The following is a 19,735-nucleotide window of genomic DNA, read 5'->3' on the forward strand; positions in this document are numbered from 1 at the left end:
CCCAAACACCGCCCCTGCGTACGTATACGCGCCTGCTGTCATCTATTATATGAATTTCTTTCCAGGATAATTTCTTCAGAATTGGTAAATTAAGTCTATCTGCACATTTCCCCCAGACTTCCTTTATTGTATTACATTCAAGAATACATGCTGATAATAAGTTTCTTCAACATTTTTGCAAAATGAGCACAACCCATTTTCATGAAACCTGAATCTATGTAAAATTTGTATATAAAATATATACATACAAATCTCTTGGAGGGCGATCCAGATTTCTGTATCGGGCGAAAAAACTGTGGCCGAATCATTGAGTAGTCAATATAAAGCCAGGCAAAATGTCAAGATGAGGATGTGAATTACGAATATGACTAGTTTTTAACATCTATTCGTTGATTTTAGAGAGTTCTTATACTGTAAGTCATGGTATTTGATAAATATTCTTTATAACTGATGCACTCATTTTCTCATAGATCGTAGACAAAGCCGGAATTTAGATGACGTTTTCGACGGTCTCTTTGCAGTTTGCGAATGCCTGTGTGATTGAAATGGTGTGGGCCTAGTAATAGCACAGAGGAGCAGCAGTGCATTGTCGCTGCGAGTCGTGCAGTGCTGTGTGAACAGGCAGATCAGTGGCCGTGGCAGTGCATGCATGATCAGATAAATGACGATGTAAACTGCCACTGCCAGAGCCTGAGAATGAGATCTTTGAAGCTGCAGCTGGTGTGAAATTGTCATGGTTAGTTTTGCCGTTGTGGTGAATTGTGTGTCCAACCACTGCTCACATAATTAGACGATCATTCGATCATTCATGGTTCATCATGTTCATATTTAGGCGCTAGTGTAGAGTCTAGTTCCCTATCCATTTTTTTTTAACAGTTCAATGTCCATTCTTAGCAAAAGAATTTTAGCCCAATTTTTTTACTAATTTTAATTATAATCATATATTGCATTTTCCACCTGAATTTGGATCATATCCGACATCGGGAAACCTCTGTTTAGGGCTTCGATGTCGACGTCCTTGCTCAGTATACCGTCTCTATGCTATAGCTCCGCACCTCAGACTGAAGCTCAGTCCAAAATTATGCAAACTTCTCGTATCGGTTATGGTATCGTGCATGCTCGTAATACCATAAACCATACAAGAAGTTTGCATAATTTTGGACTGATAGCTTCAGTTTGAGTTGCAAAGCTATAGCGTAGAGACGGTAGGCCTACTGAGCGACGACGTCGACATCAAAGCCTTAAACGGAGGCTTCCCGATTTTGGATGTGATCCAAATTCAGGTGAAAAATGTGATATATGATTATAATTAAAATTAGTAAATAATTGGGCTAAATTTCCTTTGCTAAGAATGGATATGAAACTGCTAAAAATGGATACGGAACTACACTAGCACCCATATTTATGCCGTACAAATAAGAATGTTCTTAATTTCTTCCTTCTTTTTCTTCTTCAGAATACTTCCAGAAATCATGGATGACAATGAGTTCAGTACAAGCATGGATTCTGAAAGTGAAGATGACGGAATCTCGCAGGACGGTATGGAACCTTGTATCCCAGAAGATGGATTTTCGACAGTAAGGAACACTGCTCATCAGTTTGATGATGATGGAGAGAACGGAAGAATCGTCCAAGGAACTGAGGAGGAGGAGGAGGAGCTAGAGGAAGAAGAAGAGATGGATTATACATCAGGGAACGAATACCAAGAAGATGTTGGTGAAAAATCTGCAAGGGAAGGAGACATGTTTTACAGTTGCCATGAAGACTTCCATCAAATGAGTGGATTTTCAGAGTCAGGAGGCAAAGGGGTAGAAGGAGGGGGTCCCCGTAGCCCGGCTGGCTCTCCACCTGAAAGCCCTGGGACTGCGCAGAGTGGGAGTGAAGCAGCAGAGTTTGACTATGCTACTCCCTCAGAGACTGAGTCCTCTGTCAGGTTACAGAGCGAAAGACTAGAGCGAGAAGGAGAGGAGGAGAGTAGCGGGGTAGAACTTGCAACACCGGCCAGTCCAATGACAAGTACGGCAGAGAGCGCGGATGAAAGTGAACCTTTAATGACACAAGACAGCGAGGGAGTGGAGTTTTCAGAGAGTAGAGACGAGGAGTCTGACATGTTTGATAGGGGAGGAGACGATGAAGCGCCCACTTCCAGTGCTGATGTTGCCGAATCAAGCGAGGAGCTTGATGAAACAGTGAAATCACCGACTGTGCCTTGCTATGGGCAGGAAGATTATTCTTATGATCAAAGGACAGGAGTTAGTACATCTTCTGGTGCAGAACAATCTGCTCAAGAACTTCAAGATGAAGAACAATCTGCTCAAGAACTTCAAGATGAAGAACAATCTGCTCAAGAACTTCAAGATGAAGAACAATCTTTTCAAGAACATCAAGATGAAGAAGCAGAAGAGAAATACCGAGATGGAGAGCAAATATTCCAAGAAGGAGATGATGATAGTAGTAGGTTATCAAAACTTTCAGGTGATGAAGAAGATGGTAATGATAACAAGCGAGGTGACCAAAGTACTGAGGATATTGATTTAAGAACTCAGAAGGAGGATGATAGACTTCAGCCTGATCAAGATGATCATGAGCAAGAAGTGCATAAAGATCACCATAGAGGTGATGCTTATGAGGATGATGATGACCATTTAGATTTGACAGTGCCAACAGAGCCTTTAAAAACATCCCGAAAGTACCGTGAGCGTTCAGCTGCAGCAGTGGTTGAAGTGCATCATATAGAGGATCATGGTGATGAGCTGGACTTTGAGGAAGATGTCGATGACCATGCACAACCTTATCACCAGGAACCTTTGGGGGAGCAAGCAGATGAAGAGGAGGAGGAGGACGAGGACGAGGAAAAGAAAGATTCTGTGGTTGAGGAGGAAAAGGTGGACGATCAGCAAGAGGAAGATGCAGGGCTTGTGGAATCTGAAGGTGATGGAGAGTTGAAAGATGACGATGATGGTGAATGTCAAGAGGAAGACGAAGGAGAAGATGGAGAATTAGATGTAAGTATTTCTTTTCAGATGTGCTATTTTTAGTCTGATGAATGTACCGTAATTAACGGTGTATTAACCGCACCTTTTTGCCGCCAGAAAAATTCAAAGTTGGGGGGTACGGTTTATACTAGGCTTGAGTCGGTACGGTCGATCACACCGGGACCCGACCGTTGCCGTCGGGTCCCGGTTTCGTTTTTTGAGAACCGACGCTCCGAAAAAAATATGAAAGAAATTGCAGTTTTGCACACCACTAAAATCAATCCACCTTAAAACTTAAGTATTTAATGGTTACCATAATCATATTCTAGCTCATCCTCAATCAATCCGAACGGCTGATAAGTGATATAAATATGGATTGCAAGGCAGTTCGCCTGGCCCATGGGGTTGTTGTTGCCAGCTGCTAGCTAGCTACTGTACTGGCCGGGTCTCTCGGCAGGATTAATAAATCAGGTTGAAAGAAACATTAATGTTTGAATAATAAAACGGCTTTCTAAAAAGTACTTCTTTACAACATACCGATCGAATAATTTTTAAAAGACAAAAATATATATTTTTTCTTTGATTTTGAACACCGCATGCTTCTTTTAAAAGCTGAAAATTACTTGGTAATCACAAGAAGTTTCGATACGTTGCAAGGCAAGTTCAGACTAGTCTCGGAAAAATGCGCAGTGCTCCTCGGTAGCTGTAATGCGTGCCAGAACGAACCCAAACAAAGACGTGACCGTAACGAGAAAAAAATCATTAAAAACTACGAGAGCACAATTGGAAAGACAACTACTCAAAATTATCGTAAGCAGATACATAACTTGGAGGAAGAAAACAATAGTTGTCCAAGAAAAGACATATAAATAGTGATATTTAAGAAGTTACTATAGGTTCAATCATTATCGGAAGGGCCTGTTGCAATATCTGAATTACACGTGTTTAAATTGAACACGAGGCTATACGAGGCAAATACCGTCCTCTACGGTAAAAAGCAGTATAACAAAGGATTCAAGTATTTGCAGCAGGCTCCTTGCGATAAAAATGTACCCAGTTACTCCTCGATTATCACAATTTCTGTGACATTTCTTGGGTGATTATTGAATTCTTTGTCCAAGTTATCTATCTGATTATGGTAATTTTGAGCAGTAGTTGTCTTTCCAATTGTGCTCTCGTAGTTTTTAATGATTTTTTTCTCGTTACGATCACGTCTTTGTTTGGGTTCGTTCTGGCACGCATTACAGCTATTTACGAGGAGCACTGCGCATTTTTCTGAGACTAGTCTGAACTTGCCTTGCAACGGCTCTCCGTATCGAAACTCTTGATTACCAAGTAATTTTCAGCTTTAAAAAAAAAGCATGCGATGTTTAAAATAAGAGATAAATATTTATTTTGTCTTTAAAATATTATATGATCGGTGTATTGTATAGAAGAAATTTTTAGAAAGCCGTTTTATTATTATAACATTCATATTTTTTGACCAGATTTATTCAACCTGCATAAATCAAAATGGCGGCTCGAATGTTGTCTTTCCATTTCTGCCCCAGTTTTTTTATTTTTAGAGGCACGAAAATGGCACTAAACATCGCCAATCATGGATGAAAATAATGTCAAATGGAATAATATACCGATCTGAGCCGAGGTATGCATGTGTTTATTAATTTGATTGATAAAAAAGGTCACTTTTAAGGGACATACTGATGATATGCGCTTTTTAAGTGACAAATCCTGCGAGCTGATTTCGGGACACCGGGTCCCGATCGGTACAAGGCCGTCGGGACCCGGTTTATGAAAATCCCGACATGACTCAGGCCTAGTTTATACACGGTATACCAAATTATTATTATTTTTTTTTAAGTTTCGATTTATGCCCCTCCACCTGGCGCTATGCCTGGCAACGTCTCACAGCTCAGTAATCGGTGTGTTGACTCACCACTCGGAAACTAGAACAACACTCAAATTTTTCTGTCATCTTGGTTTGAAAGTAATCTTTCTGATAGAATTCAATATGTAGTTTATAATAATAACTCCTCCAATTTTTCTTCTATGACACGGCGTACCACAAGGTTCTATCCTAGGTCCTCTACTATTTTTAATTTAAATTAGTGATCTTACACATTCAGCTGCACCTCGCACTTAAATGAAAGGCCTTCCCGCGTGGGTTTTTTTAACACGGACCTGGCTTGCTGGTGACAAAGTCGGCAATATATATATTTATATACCTCACTTAAGTAATCCAGCAATCTGATTGGTCGAAATTGCATTCATAAACTTTAACTGTTCCCGAAAATTCCCGGTAACCATGGTTAAAAAACAGTTCAAAATCCCAATAACCATGGTTATTGGGAAAATAGGTCAGTCTCCATGGTTACCCCATAGGTTTACATGTTAAAAAATGGTCTGAGTGATTGTGGATACCGTACGTGTGCGAGGAATTGGTCGGTAATTTCAATACAATTGAATCTCGATCGATCTTACCGACAATTTTATCTTGCATTGTTGACATTAAGACGAAAATAAACTTCCAAAAACAAAAAAACAACATTTGCCGATAGATCTTGATCTAAATTCGTGCCAATATGCATTGCAAAAGTAAAAGAAGGGCCTGTTTAATGGAGCAGCCGCGAAGCTTCCACCACGCGAAGCCGTTTTCAATCCATTTTAATGTATATATAAGAAAAAACTGCTATGTATGGCAACAGAGCGCGATAGCCGAGCGGTCTAAGGCAGCGGTTTTTGTTACATCACCTTTGGTACGCAAGAGATCGAATCCCATCTTTGACAAATGTTTTTTTTTATTTATTTTTTTTATTTTTTATTTTGTTTTCGGCATATAAAAGTATTAATGACTGCTTTAATATTCGAGAAATAGCTGTTTTTATACGCTCTCGGGAAGGTTACAATTGGGCTATTGCCCTCGGCACGCCTCGGGGCAATAGCACAATTCTAACCTTCCCTTGAGCGTATAAAAACAACTATTTCTCTCAAAGCAGTCATTAATACTATAATACATGTATATATATATTTTTTTTTAGGGCGAAAAAGAGGGGTGCGGTTAATACACGAGGGCGGTTTATACACCGTTTACTGTAAAACCAATGTACAGGGCAACTTGGAATCTGCTTTCAAAGATGCCAGTAAATTTTTTATAAATTTTCTGTAAGATTTAGCTGTTTGTCTTGCTATGTGAAAAAGCAATACTTACATGCATGATGTGTTATTGTAAACATCACCTTGTTTATGGTCTTGAAACTATCCCATTTGCTAAAGTTGTAAGGCAGCATGAAATTGGACATGGCTCGAGTAGGACAGGCCCATTTTGTGAGGGTTCATTTTTTTTAAAGTTATCAAAAACAAGGTTGTCCTGCTGCTCCTCCTAAAATTTTGCTGTATCTCATTGTGAGTCCGGGACAATTGCTTTTAAATCAAAGTTATTCTTATATGTATGTGTTGATGGTCTGTTTACTGCAGGTACAAGTTTGATTGTAGGGTTTCACATAAGTGAGGGATGAACAAAAATTGTAAATGTGTCAACACAGAACTACATTGTACATGTACAATTTGTATATTGGAAAGCAAAACTGACCAGTATTTACTAATCCCATTATTAAGTTTTGCAGTTGCATAATTTCATGTCTAATATATCAATTGGTTGTGTAAACTTTCTTTTCAATATTAGAAATGCAGAATAACACCATTTAAATACTGTATTTGCCGGCGATAAGGCCGCACCGCCGCATAGGCCGTACCCCAACTTTGACATTTCAAAGAGGAAAAACAAAAAACGGACAAAACAAAATAATCATAATTTTCTCGAAAACACTATTTTTTTTTACAAACTGATACCAAATTCATCCATATTCTTATAATTTACCGGAAATTTAGCTAAAAAAGTGATCGCAAGCAGATTTGGTGTCCGATATACCCCTACCACAATGTACGGTGTAATGCGAAACTGCATGAAATGGAAAAACAAAATGGCTACTTCGGATGGATGTTTGCGGCAGCTCCGTTGGACGGTCCCTTCCTTTACTTTTGCAATGCATTGGCACGAACTTAGATCAAGATCTATCGGCAAATGTTGTGTTAGGACGTTTATTTTCGTCTTCATGTCAACAATGCAAGATAAAATTGTCGGTAAGATGTTTGGAAATGTCCTGTACCATAGTGGTATTGTTATTTTACGGTTTTTAGTCCCATACGTGCAAATTTGTGCTGGTTTTGACTTTTTTTTTTTTTTTTTTTTACTCTTTTTTTGTAAAGACCGCACCCGACTTTTTGATATTTTCTCTTCCAAAAATACTGTGGCTTTTACACCGGCAAATACGGTAGAGTAAACATGTGGGCATGGAGAAAAACTTTACTGTAGTCAAAGAATTTGTACTAATTATTCTTGGAATGTTTTCTAGAATCAAGAAACAGGACTCCATGTTTATATACAGTGCATTACAGTGTATACTGAAGTGGATTTTTTTTTTTAGATAATCAATTTATAATTTGAGCCAGTACAGTAGATCCATGCATATATGAGACCCTGGCAAAGCTTCACACAGGTTATATGTATGACATTTTTAAGTGCTGATTGATTGCAGAACATTACTGGTATGCCATTAGCATTTGATTTCAAATGGATTCAGTGCCTTACAAATCTCATATTATTATTATTGCTAGAACATGTGTACATATTTGTAATCCTTTGAACTAATACATGGAGTATGTTCATTACTTTGCTCATTGTTTCTTCTCAAGGATGATGACATGGAAGAAGGAGAGGTCAAAGACCCGGTGGAGAAGAAGAAACCGGACGTTCGTCCTACATGTCGATTCTACACCAGAGGGCAATGCTTTTGGGGGAATAACTGTCGCTTCATACACCCGGGCATCAATGATAAGGGTTAGTACATTATTGTGATCTTATCATCACGACCATTTAAAAAAACAAATTAAACTTGTATAAATATGAAAAGTATGGTTTTCAGTGAATTTTATAGTGGAAATCTTTGTCATTGGTGGTCAGAGTTGAGTGATGATATTTCTGTTCCAACTACAACATATCATTAACTAAAACCTGAAAAATTAGATTTTTTCTTTTTCTTTCTGCAAATAGTTATGCACTGATGGTTAACTCCTGAATACCGCTCAAGTTAGTTCCGGTACAGTTTTGTATCACACTGTGTTACCACTGATGTAAAGAAATATATAAATTTGCTTTACAGAGGTCAGAAATGTATTCATCTGTTTCAAAAGTACTACTAGTAGTAGCTAGTAGTAGTAGTAGTAGTAGTAGTAGTAGTAGTAGTAGTAGACTTTATTTGATTACTTGTTTAGCACAGAGCTAATCTGCCACAAGGTCCAAAGAGGCTTCATATTTTCTGTTCATTTTTTTCCTCCTCCCAATAGGCAACTACTCATTAATTGACAGGAGAGAGCTTCACAATGCCCAGGCCGTGTTACTAGGGCAGCCCCTTGAGCCCCCCTCACCCCCTCCTAAGGAAGACCTGCCTCCCCCTCCTCCTGAGGTAAGCAATCCCTGCGCAACACCTCAGAAGTCCTGCCCTTGCTGAGTGGTTTGATAATCAAGTATTTCACTTGTTCATGGCTAGATTGTGAGCTGTACTTATATGGCTTTGAGTGTGATACAAGAATATATTGCTCGAGCTATGACAATATCAGACGAGTCTAATATCTTAGCGAGAGCAATATATTCTTGTATCACAAGAAAACAAAGCCATACAATATTGTTATTATCTATATTAGTCTGACTAGCGAAATAACGAAATTTGAAATTCCTCTGTAAATATGGCTTTGTTTTTATGTGATATCACCATGATATCGATATCGATAGTTGAAGTTCTCGGATGACTGAGAAATACGAAAACAATATTGGTCAGTCATCCGGGTACTGCACTAGAGATATTGAATAAACTGATTTATTGTACTACTAGGAAGCCTTATATAATAATGTTTATTATTTGTTTCTGTATTTGTATGTTCATGTGTAGGTGTACGAGCTCTTTGTAATATTTAAGACAAATGTGCAATTATGACACAACTCCTATAAAGCAAATCTTTTGACAATGCTCCATAAGCTGGTGGTAATTTGAAATTGCTAATTAAAGAAATTAAAGGGAAGCATCAACCTTACCCATCCTCATGTGTAATTTAAGGTCTGTGGGTATTTTGGGTCATTTGCACAAGTACTACATATTTCTCTGAAGTGGCTAATAGCTGATAGCATTATACTGTCTTTGTTGATGAATTGTCCTTTTCTAGGAAGAAGAAGAGTTCCTTCCCCCACCACCGGAGGAGCCACGCCCTGAGAGTGCCTGGGAGAGGGGTCTTAGACACGCCAGAGAGGTGAGAAGGTTTTGTCCAGAAAGTTAAACAATTATTTAATACTACCTCAAAAGAAAAGAAAAGGGTTGAGGCTCTATGTTAAATGGATGTTTGTTCTCACATTGAAATTTCTTCTCAAAGACGGGGGTAAGATTCTGAAGAAAAGTAAGGAGAAAATCATTGCAACTGAAATAATTAATTATTGCCGATACCCCTATCTCCAAACCTGCAAGAGATGTAATCATAATGTGAAACAATTTCAACATGCAGAATCTAGGGGGGGGGGGGGGTGGCAGTTTATATAATTAAAACAATGCCAGTAAGAACTGTGCTTGAAGTTACACATTATTATATAGACAGCAAGTATGATTCATAGCCTGTGATACTTAATATTCCTTGCAAACAAATGCAAACAAATTTCTGCAGAGGTGTTTGAAAACAAGCTGTTGATCTTTTTTTGGTCTGAGCTAATGAAATTAGCTGATAACACTGATACACGTAGGGCCATGCTTCTTAGATTTGTAAAACTGGAAACATTGTTAAGCAATGCCTTTAAGGGAGAACAGGAGACATTTATAAAGAACAAATTGCCACGAGGCTTAGCTAATGAAAAAGAAGATGTTTAATCTTTTTTTTTCTTTTGTTATTTTGTAAACAGTATCATTTGAGTATAATATCTGCGATGTTTTATACTGAGGGTTTTCTTTCTTTTTCTTGACAGCTTCGTAAGAAGGCCATGGAGCTGAAAGAAAAGGGTGTTCTTCCTGAAGAACAGAAGACCATAGGGGACATGATTGATGAAGAAAACGACTTTGACAAAGAGAATGAATTCTTCCCAGAAAAAGGCGATAATGATGACGCTTCCATGTAAGTTCTTGTGTCAAAGATGGTCTTTTTGAAGAGTTATACAATGTATTAGAATTAGCAAACACTAGACTCTTTGGAATTTGCATTTGATGTATTTATAAAGTTCAGATAGAGCTAAACTTTCAGGTCATTTCTGGGATGACGTGTCATTTGCAATCACTTAGGTCATGGCCTACAAGTATTCATAGGGCCTTAACCCTATCTAGCCCGGGGGGGGGGGCTTCTAAAGCCCCCCCCCTCGACAATTTTCGCGATAATATTTTAATGCAAGAAAATTTTGTGACTTTTTTCTTTAGAGTCTTGCGCATCTTTTGAAAGAATTTGTTTGAAAAACGGACCTACCATTACAAAGTCACGTGTGCATTTGTCTTTGCATGTCAGCCCAAAAATCGCTCATTTTTGTGATTTGTGTACAAAACATTTGGAAATCTCATTTTCCAAATAAAAAGATAAAACATTGGTTATTTGGTCTTGTTTATAGCTTAGGTGTTCTTTTTGGGGTAAAAATAGTTGAATTATAGTTGGAAATGAAATAAAACAACAAAAACAATAAAATACATAAGTTAAAGAAACAAAGATATACATAAGAAATTATCAAAACAATAGATAATGTAAGGTTTTAATATCATAAGGAATAACCTGGCTCTTCCAATTTTTTTGGCTGTATTATTATCCCAAATGGTCTAAATAGCATATGTAGTGAAAATTAATGTTTAAATATGAAGAATATATGATTTATGGATAAAAATGTGAATGTTATTATCATATTTGCATAAATTACCATAAATATGCAAATTTGAATTTTTCGAAAAAATTGAAATTACCATAGTATTCTATACACTTCACTTGACATGCATGCAAATTTTTGCGGCGATAGGTCGTTTCACGGCCAAGATCATAGGGGAGGGGGCCTTAGAAGCCCCCCCCCCCCTTTCACAATGCAATCGCATGACAAGAAATCAACTTTATCTTCAAGTTCTCTTTGGAGGAAAATTTAGTTAGCGTAAATTTTTAATTGGTTTTAGGGTGAATATTTCTCTGTGGAGATGGATCTTGTGATATTTTCAATAGGTAGACATATTATGCATTTCTTGGATCTTTACCCAAACTGCAGAACTTATATATATCATGCTTGCTATTGAAAGAAATCTGCAGATTATGTGAATTCCGTATTCAAGTTCACTTCCATTTGTTTTATAATTGTTCTCTTTGCAATTCTGTTGTTTTACAGGCAAGGTGATGTATACCCCCCAGAGCAATACCCCTATCCAATGCCCCCTGAACACTATGAGAGGAACTTCAACTTTAGGGAGCAACAACCCTCCCCTCCCAGACAGGTCTACAGAGTTCAACAAGATGTGAGTATGGTGTTGTGGTCATCATTTTTCTTGCCCTATTAGTCTCTCCTGTAATACTTATCAGTAACTAATTTTTCTCCTGAGTTTTTGAAATATTTTTTCTCAAAAAATGGGAAGGCCTTGAGATCGATGTAAATCCACTTTAAAATTAGGGGGGATGAGGTGCCTTTTTTATGTTTTCGGGTCCGTCCGTACGTCCCGTTCTCGTGATTGCGTTATCTGAAGAACCGATTGATGGATTCCTGCCAAACTTTGATCATGTATGTATCTTGCAGAGCCGATGAACTGATTAGATTTTGGGGTCACGAGGTCAAAGGTCACAGGGCTCATTATATATGCAAAAACAGCTCGTGATCGTGTTACCTCAAGAACCGATTGATGGATTCCTGCCAAACTTAGATCATATATGTATCTTGCAGAGCCAATGAACTGAGTAGATTTTAGGGTCATGAGGTCAAAGATCAAAGGGTCATATATGTATATGAGAAATTGCTTGTAATCTTGAATGAAACTTGAATTCGAAAAATTTCTTCTGTTTTGGTTTGTAAACTTGCTCTATGACGGAGGCATCATTTTCGACTGCGTGCAGTCAAAGTTCCATCTGGTTTCATGAGTTGCTTGAACTCCTGCGAGCGCTCTGATTTCTACAACTTTTTTTTTAATCTCTCACTATCACCCCTGCCCTATGAGTATTCCATGTATGGAATACAAGCCTTTATTACATCACTGTTCTTTGCCCCACCCTGAAATAGTTCAATGACCCTAGAAGGAGGATGATGAACCAGGGTAGACAACGCAACGACTGGCAGCAGAACAACTTCAACCGCAACCGCCAGCAACAGTTCCGAGGCCAGCGTCCTCCACAGCAGCAGCAGCAGCAGCAGCCGCCCTTCCGTCGCGGGCGAAGTCCAGGAGGCCTTGCGGACAAGCGTCGCGATGAGCGTCCTGGGGCCATGAGGAACTTGCCCCGAAGAGACAAGCCAGGGATCAAGGCGGGAGATGGTGGTCCCACGGCTGGGAAGGCTGGTAAGGACAAAGCACCAGATTCTTGGCAGGATCCTTGGGCAAGGACCAAGTCACCTGGAAAGAAAGGCAGATCAACAGTTGGAGGTGGGCGTCGCCCAAGATCAAGATCAAACTCGTCAGCATCGTATAGCGACAGATCATAGTAAGTTTAATGTGTGTTCTGTTTAGTATCACTGGATGCTACAGACCTGCCAAGTGTCTCGCTTTTTGGGGGACTATTCTCCAATCTTTTTTTTTAATGCTGTTAAAAAACATCAAAAAAATTAAACACGAAAAATATTTATTTTTAGGCCTCTAGATACCCTTTCCTGAAAGTGCCAAAACCCATGAATTTCTGGGGGCTCTGGACCCCTGGCCTTTATACACTTCGCTCTAATGGAATTGATTACAGTTGTCCCACATTGCAGTTTGGAAAACTTGGCAGGATGGATGTTATCATGACAAATGATTCAACCAAAAAATTCAAATTAAACAGTCTTCAGATTTATATACAAAATTTGAAGAGAATTTAAATATTTTAACCCGAAATTGCTTTATCAAGCTTTGATTTTCAGCTTTAGTTGTCAAGGTCTTTCTAAATCGATGTTCGTGATTCAGTGACTTTGCTTATTTACTCCGACATTTACAAAGGGTTGGACACAATAATAAATGGTTAGAAGCCTGATTCATTGTATTTCCCCGTCATTTTCTTCTTTCCAGCTCGTCTCGATCCAGATCCAGGTCAGATTCCCGGTCCAGGTCCCGCTCGTTCTCCTCCCGCAGCAGAAGCTCCTCCAGGAGCTCTTACAGTGGCTCCTCCCGGTCAAGGTCAAGGTCCAAGTCTCCTGGCTCCCAGTCCTATTCTAGCTTCTCTTCACGCAGCAGGAGCAGGTCACCACCAGCTAAACTCAAGGGAAGGTTAGGGGCGAAGCCGGTAGCGAAGCCAGGGGCAGCGCAGCCTATAGCCAAACCAGGGGCAAAGCCTGCTGTGAAGTCTACCGCTAAACCAGTACCGTGAGTTTGTAGGAAGCTTGAGAAATGTAATCAAAAGATTTTTTACTGCAAATGTTGAACATCATAGGTGTGCCTTATGACTGGCAAGTCATTTCATTTTTCATCTCAAGTATTCTGACTTGAAATCCTTTCTAGAAACAATTTGTAATGGAAAAAATTTGTAGAAAATTTGTTGCAGTAAAAGAATTTATCTCTGGATATTTGAAAAATGGGCTGAAAACTTGAATTTTATTGACACAACAAAAATAAATCTCACTCCTTCTTTAATAATGTGAAAAAAAACTATTAGCAAGCAAGAGTTTTTGCATTACTTTTCGATATTAAAGTCAGAGGTAATAATAGAGAAGCTAAAATGAGAATGAAATATTACTCTTTTTACTAAATTTTGGTGTTTGTCAAGATTTACATTTTTAATGTCTCACTTCTTGCCTCAGATCATCCAAACCAGCACAATCCCAGCAGCAGAGAGGTCAGGCCCCATCCCAGGGACGACCGCCTGGTTCCAGACCAACGGCTGGACGTCCAGTGGTAGCCAAGCAATCTGTTGGAAGGCCTCCTGGTGCGCAGCCATCAGCCAGGAAACCTGTGGGTCCTGGTGCACCTCAACCCAAGACTTCCCCGACCAAGATGTCTGATAAACAGGTATGCTCCACTTAGTGAGGCTTCGTTTTGAGAAACATCTTTTACAATCATTGTGAATTCTCTTCATTAATTTTGATCAAAAATTATGATTATTATCATGAAATCATTATAAGTTGTAAAGTATTTTAGGCCAGCCTAACATATCAAAAAGTTGCTGGAAATTGATTATGATGAAAATGACCGCCGTGAATATGAACTCGTTGGGACAATGTTGCAGGTAGACAAGATATCTGGCATTGTTATACTCTCAATGTTTCATGGAATGCCTTATTTATTTTATGTTTGGGGGGGGGGGGGTGTGATAAGTTACTTGCAATTGAGTGCTTACAAGGTTTAGAGTTTGATTGATGTGCTTTTCTATTTATTTTTCGTTTCAATATAACAGCCACCAATGAAGGGCAAATCAGCTTTCCCAAAGCCAGTGCCAATGAACCGTAGATCGCGCTCCAGATCCAGATCAGAGAGTCTAAGCAGCATCAGCAGTCGATCTAGCTATAGTAGCTATAGTCGGTCCAGGTCTCGCTCCCGCTCTCGGAGCTACTCCGGCTCCTCCTCATCTTCTCGCTCCTGTTCCAGATCTAGGTCTAGGTCCATGACCAGGTCTAGACCAGGAGCGCCAAGGCAAGGACAACCTCGGCCTGGACAACCTCGGCCTGGACAAACTCGGCCTGGACAACCTCGACCTGGACAACCTCGGCCAGGACAAGTTAGGCCAGGACAACCCAGACCAGGACACCCTAGACCGGGACCAGATAGATCAGGACCACCTCGATCAGGACAAGCTAGGCCAGAAACGGCCAGGCAAGCACCATCTAGGCCAGGGGCTCCTAGGCCAGGAGCTCCTAGGTCAGCAGCTACTAGGCCAGCAGGAGACAGGTCAGGAACTGGACTAGCTGCAGGAAGACCACCACCACGCCGCTCAAGGTCCTTCTCGCATTCCCGGTCCCGCTCAAGAAGCAGTTCTGTCAGCAGCAGGTCATCTGTGTCTAGTGCAGATTCTGAGAACATGTATGCCAATCTCGCTAGCCCAGTATCATCTGCTAGTTCCACAGAGATGCCTCCAGCCCAGAAGCGTGGAACCAAAGGTACTAAAGGGCCTTCCAAACCATCGTCAGCTGTATCCTCCTCTATTAAACCCAGAGCTCCTCTAATAAAGCAAGACAAGATGGCTAAACCTACGTCCAAACCTTCTGCTCAACCGATCCGCCCAGCAGTATCCAAGAAGGTTACCAAGGTACCCGTTGGTAAACCTCCCCCTGATAGATCAGCAGCAGCAACAGGAAAGGTGCAGCCCAGAGGTGGACCTGTAGGCAAGTCTCTGTCAAAGTCATCTTCAGGAGAGCGTCCCAGCAGTAGCACCAAGGTACAGGCGGCTCAGAGACCCAGCAGCACTACCACGCAGCAGCCAAAGGCAAAACCCTCAAAGGGGACAGAAGGAAAGACTGGAGCAAAGCCATCAGAACAGAAGTAAGTATCGGGGAGTTTATTCAGTTTTTTTTCTTCAAGATAGTCATGAATATTGTTTCTCAGACAGCACTCTTTAGAACTTTATATGAATTCGGTCATATATATGAATTAATCAGAGTGATTGAGACGAATATATGTTTTACAAAACGTTCTACGGTTGTTATTGCTACAATAAGTAATTGAGCAGTAGAGCCATAAGACATATGCACCTATTCTACTACTTGGTCAGATCCATATATGCCATGTTCAAAGTAGTATTCTGCATTTATAGATGATCTCTCGCGGTACGACCTTCTATTCCTTTGCCATGGGCAACTTTATATCTCATTGATGGTCCCACAAGACCCATGGCATCCATTTTGAAAATATGGAAAATGTTAGGCCTAAACAAATTTTGTTCCCTACCAAACAATTTGTTCATTCATCCTTTTTACCATTGATTAATAGAGTGCTTACTCTTCGCTGCATATCTTGGAGCAAAGTATAATCATTAATTCAGGGACAGTGTGCTTTGAAACGCATCTAAGAATTGCTGAACAATAATTATTTGAACAGTTATCCATCGTCAAGAAATCTTACCTTTGATATGCCACACTATTTTCACAGGATGAAAGAACGTGGACCTCCTGTGGCTAGCTCTAGCACCAGTCGACCGAGCTCCTCTAATCAGCAGGGCATTCTAAAGCATGCTGCTCGTAAAGAGATCAAACTCAACCTGATAAGCAAGGTATGTTCCTCAGGGTTCTCACCAGTGTTGAACACCCTTGGTACCTACATGTTTACCCTTGGTACCTACATGTTTACCCTTGGTACCTACATGTTTACCCTTGGTACCTACATGTTTACCCTTGGTACCTACATGTTTACCCTTGGTACCTACATGTTTACCCTTGGTACCTACATGTTTACCGAACGTGTGGGACTTTAGGGGCAGGGGGAATACCACGGGCACCTTCTCCCCCCGCATAGGTACTAAAAATATAAAAGTGCATGCTTTTAATTTGTAAAACTGCTTTGACCCTTTGATATGCTGCAAGACAATACGTTTAAGTCTGCATAAGTCTAATGTGTTGGACCACTTAAAAATAGTCCTACTTAGGAAGTGTAACCAAAAAAGTGGATTAAAAAATTTGACTTGTCCGACTTTGAGTCATGCAGGCTTAACAGTATTATACTTTAGGTCATCATAAAAAGACTGCTGTGGTTTTGCCGCTACATATCTGAATGAGCTTTTAATAGGCTTTTATTTTCCTCAAATGGGCACTATAATTTATTTTTCTTAAACAGGTGTATATGGTCTTTCGTTCTTATATTATTTTGTTTTGTATAATATTTTTAAAACAGACATAGGATATTAAATATACAGTGAAACCTGCTTTAGTGACCACCTGTCTACAAAGGCCACATTTGTTGTTTCCCTTGAAAACGGTTTCTCATTGAAACATGTACTAAAGGAACCTGTCTACAAAGACCACCTGTCTACAAAGGCCACTTTTGTGTTTCCCTTGGGTGGTCACTACAGACAGGTTTGACTGTATATGGTAATTGTGTGAGAACTAAAAATATGAATGAATTAATCATACTTGGTGTATGTTTCTCCATCCCACAGCCTACTACAGAAGAAAGCAAGAAACGTCCAGGAGAGCCGTCAAGCAATACAAGACCAGAGAAGAAATCTAAGATAGCACCTGAGAGAGGTAAGTCTAATTCCTAATCATGAAATATGTTTTAAAAAAGAAATCATAATTAAAACATGCTCTTTGTTAATTGCAGTAAGAAAAGATGGAAATCAGTCCAGGTTATTAAATAATCCTTGGGAAAAATGGACCCCCCCCCCCCCCAAAAAAAAGGAGGGGGGGGGTGGGGACAGAATTCAATTTTTGATATCACCCTGATCATCATCATCATCTTCATAGGCATTGGATGTTTCATTTCCTTGAAGGCCTCTACCCTTGAGTAGAAGAAAAGTTCTTATAAAGAATTGTATGAGATTAACACTGTCTCTCTCTCTCTCTCTCTCTCTCTCTCATTCTTTCATCTAAACCCTCTCCCACGGCTTTCTTTCTGCTACCTGCTCCTTCTTTCTCACCTCCTTTCTTACTTTCTCTCCCCCTCTTCCCCTCGCCTTCTCCTCTCTCTATGCTCTCTATCACTTGCTCGCTCTTTCTCTCTTCCACATGCTTTCGCCCTCTGTTCCTCACAGATCACAAGGTAGGATCGTCCACTGTCAAGCAGCAGGCGACGTCCTCCACCGACGTCAAGCAAGCCTCTTCCAAGGTGAGCAGCTCCGATCGCAAACGAGCGACGTCCCCACCGTCCTCCAAGTCCCAGCCGGCGTCGAAGGTCTCCAAACCCGCCCTCAAACCCGCCCTAAAGCCTGCCCCCAAGCCGGCCCTCAAACCCGCCCCCAAGCCCGCCGCCGCCCCCAAGAAAGAATCCATCTCCAGGAGAGAGGAGATCCTGAAGCAACTCCAGGCTGTCGAAGACCTGATCAGGAAGAAGAAAGCCAAGATGAAGTGAAGCTCATTCTCTCTCTCTCTCTCTCTCTCTCTCCCTCCCTCCCTCTCTCCCTCTCTCTCTCTCTCTCTTGTTCTATTTCTCTCTGCTGTTGTTTCTGTGTTCGATTTCGATCATCTTCATTACACCCCTACATGGAGGATTCTGAATGCGTCACACAGCTCTCAACAGTCGTCATTCATCTTGAAAACATTTTCAATGTGCAAAGCTAATTGGACTTGGTGAGATGCAAGAGAAGACAAAAAAAGTGCATCACTAAATAGAGATGTTGAATTCAATCACATATTTTCTCTGGTTGTATACACGTAGCTTGCATATCGCATCAAGTATTTAAGAACATTACACAACTATTGTTTGAGCATGTTGATGTGTGTATCCATAAGTTAAGGTTATCAAATCCTCCCTCTGCAACTAAATTTGTAGGACTGTCCGCTCTTGGAGCAGGTCGTGTCTCGTGCGTTGCTAGACTCTTAGTTCGATTGGCAATATGGAGCCTGTCATTTTGAATACATAATTGTGTTTTGATACTGCGCTTAATAAGTTCCTCGTCCTTGTTTCTCTTTTGCTGCATTTGTATAACATGCCAAGCTAAGGACAATACACCATTTACATAAGACATAAGATTTACAATGACCTTTAGCATTGGTATATTGATGGGATTAAGGTTTAAATTGAAGCTAGGTTTTGTGTGTTCTATACAAATATAAGTACATGAGGTAAAATATTTCTTTTCCCTTCTATATTTGTTTGTGTGTTAATTTGGCTTTGCTATTACATAATATGTACTGTGTCTTGTTTAGTAGCATAATCAGATTTCTATTTCAATGCCTCAAATTTGATTAATGTTACAATACTTATTTAAATTTATGTGCTCCCCTACTTATTGTATACTTTGTAATTTTTGTTATAGGCATAAGTAAGCAGAGTTCATGAATCCCCATGCAGATTTTAAATTTGCCATATGTGTAAATTTTGTAGGGAAAGGGGGACCTTGCCTTACATTACCGTAAGTTGGGAAAGGGGGGGGGGGTGCAGGGGCGGCAAAGAGCAGTGTAACTCTGGAAATTTCTACAATAAATGTTTTTATTGAGAAAAAAAAGGAAAATCATGAATATCACTGTAAGGAAATATATCTTTTACCAAAGCCAATCCTTCCTCCCCCCCCCCAAAAAAAATGCTTAAACAGAAAGGTATTTTATATCCATAGTTGGGTTGTGGAATAGCCATGTTGCTGTTTTTTTTAATGACTGGCATGAAAAGTTACAGCATCAGATCGAAGCTCTATTGGAAGTGGCATATTGCTTTGACTTTGTGTCAGAAAATCTAGATTTGTACACAATTCCACCACAAGGGGAAATTAGTTGATATTTTATGCGAACTTCACCAGTAATGGACTGGGGCTGAAAAGAAAATGCTGCTTGATAACATGAACACACTTGTATTCCTAATATAACATGATGTATGAATTATTGGGACATGCATACTTGTGAAAATTCTATTTCATTATCCAATTAAATTCCTCAAATCTCAAGTTTTCTATCTGACTAAAAA

At 39.9% G+C, this 19,735-nt stretch overlaps 1 protein-coding gene across 3 annotated transcripts; it reads left to right on the plus strand.

Annotated features, from left to right (window-relative positions):
* The first annotated feature begins 286 nt into the window (after positions 1–286).
* LOC764558 (zinc finger CCCH domain-containing protein 18) lies at positions 287–19,501 on the plus strand. Of its 3 annotated transcripts, XM_030975072.1 has the most exons (15): positions 287–413; positions 1,457–2,298; positions 2,329–3,005; positions 7,728–7,872; positions 8,379–8,497; positions 9,252–9,335; positions 10,036–10,181; positions 11,413–11,539; positions 12,292–12,707; positions 13,265–13,558; positions 13,993–14,200; positions 14,586–15,667; positions 16,274–16,394; positions 17,277–17,364; positions 17,871–19,501. In XM_030975072.1, exons 2-15 carry the CDS (start codon positions 1,473–1,475, stop codon positions 18,185–18,187), a joined length of 4,650 nt encoding a protein of 1,549 aa, XP_030830932.1. In that variant the 5' UTR covers positions 287–413; positions 1,457–1,472; the 3' UTR covers positions 18,188–19,501. The 3 variants fall into 3 exon arrangements, with proteins under 3 accessions (XP_030830932.1, XP_030830930.1, XP_030830931.1); XM_030975070.1 differs by having other exon boundaries at positions 1,457–3,005; XM_030975071.1 differs by lacking the exon at positions 287–413 and adding an exon at positions 611–736 and having other exon boundaries at positions 1,457–3,005.
* The last annotated feature ends 234 nt before the right edge of the window (positions 19,502–19,735 follow it).

This window comes from Strongylocentrotus purpuratus, unplaced genomic scaffold, assembly GCF_000002235.5.
Source record: "Strongylocentrotus purpuratus isolate Spur 01 unplaced genomic scaffold, Spur_5.0 spur5_scaffold_8, whole genome shotgun sequence".
Lineage (NCBI taxonomy): Eukaryota > Metazoa > Echinodermata > Echinoidea > Camarodonta > Strongylocentrotidae > Strongylocentrotus > Strongylocentrotus purpuratus.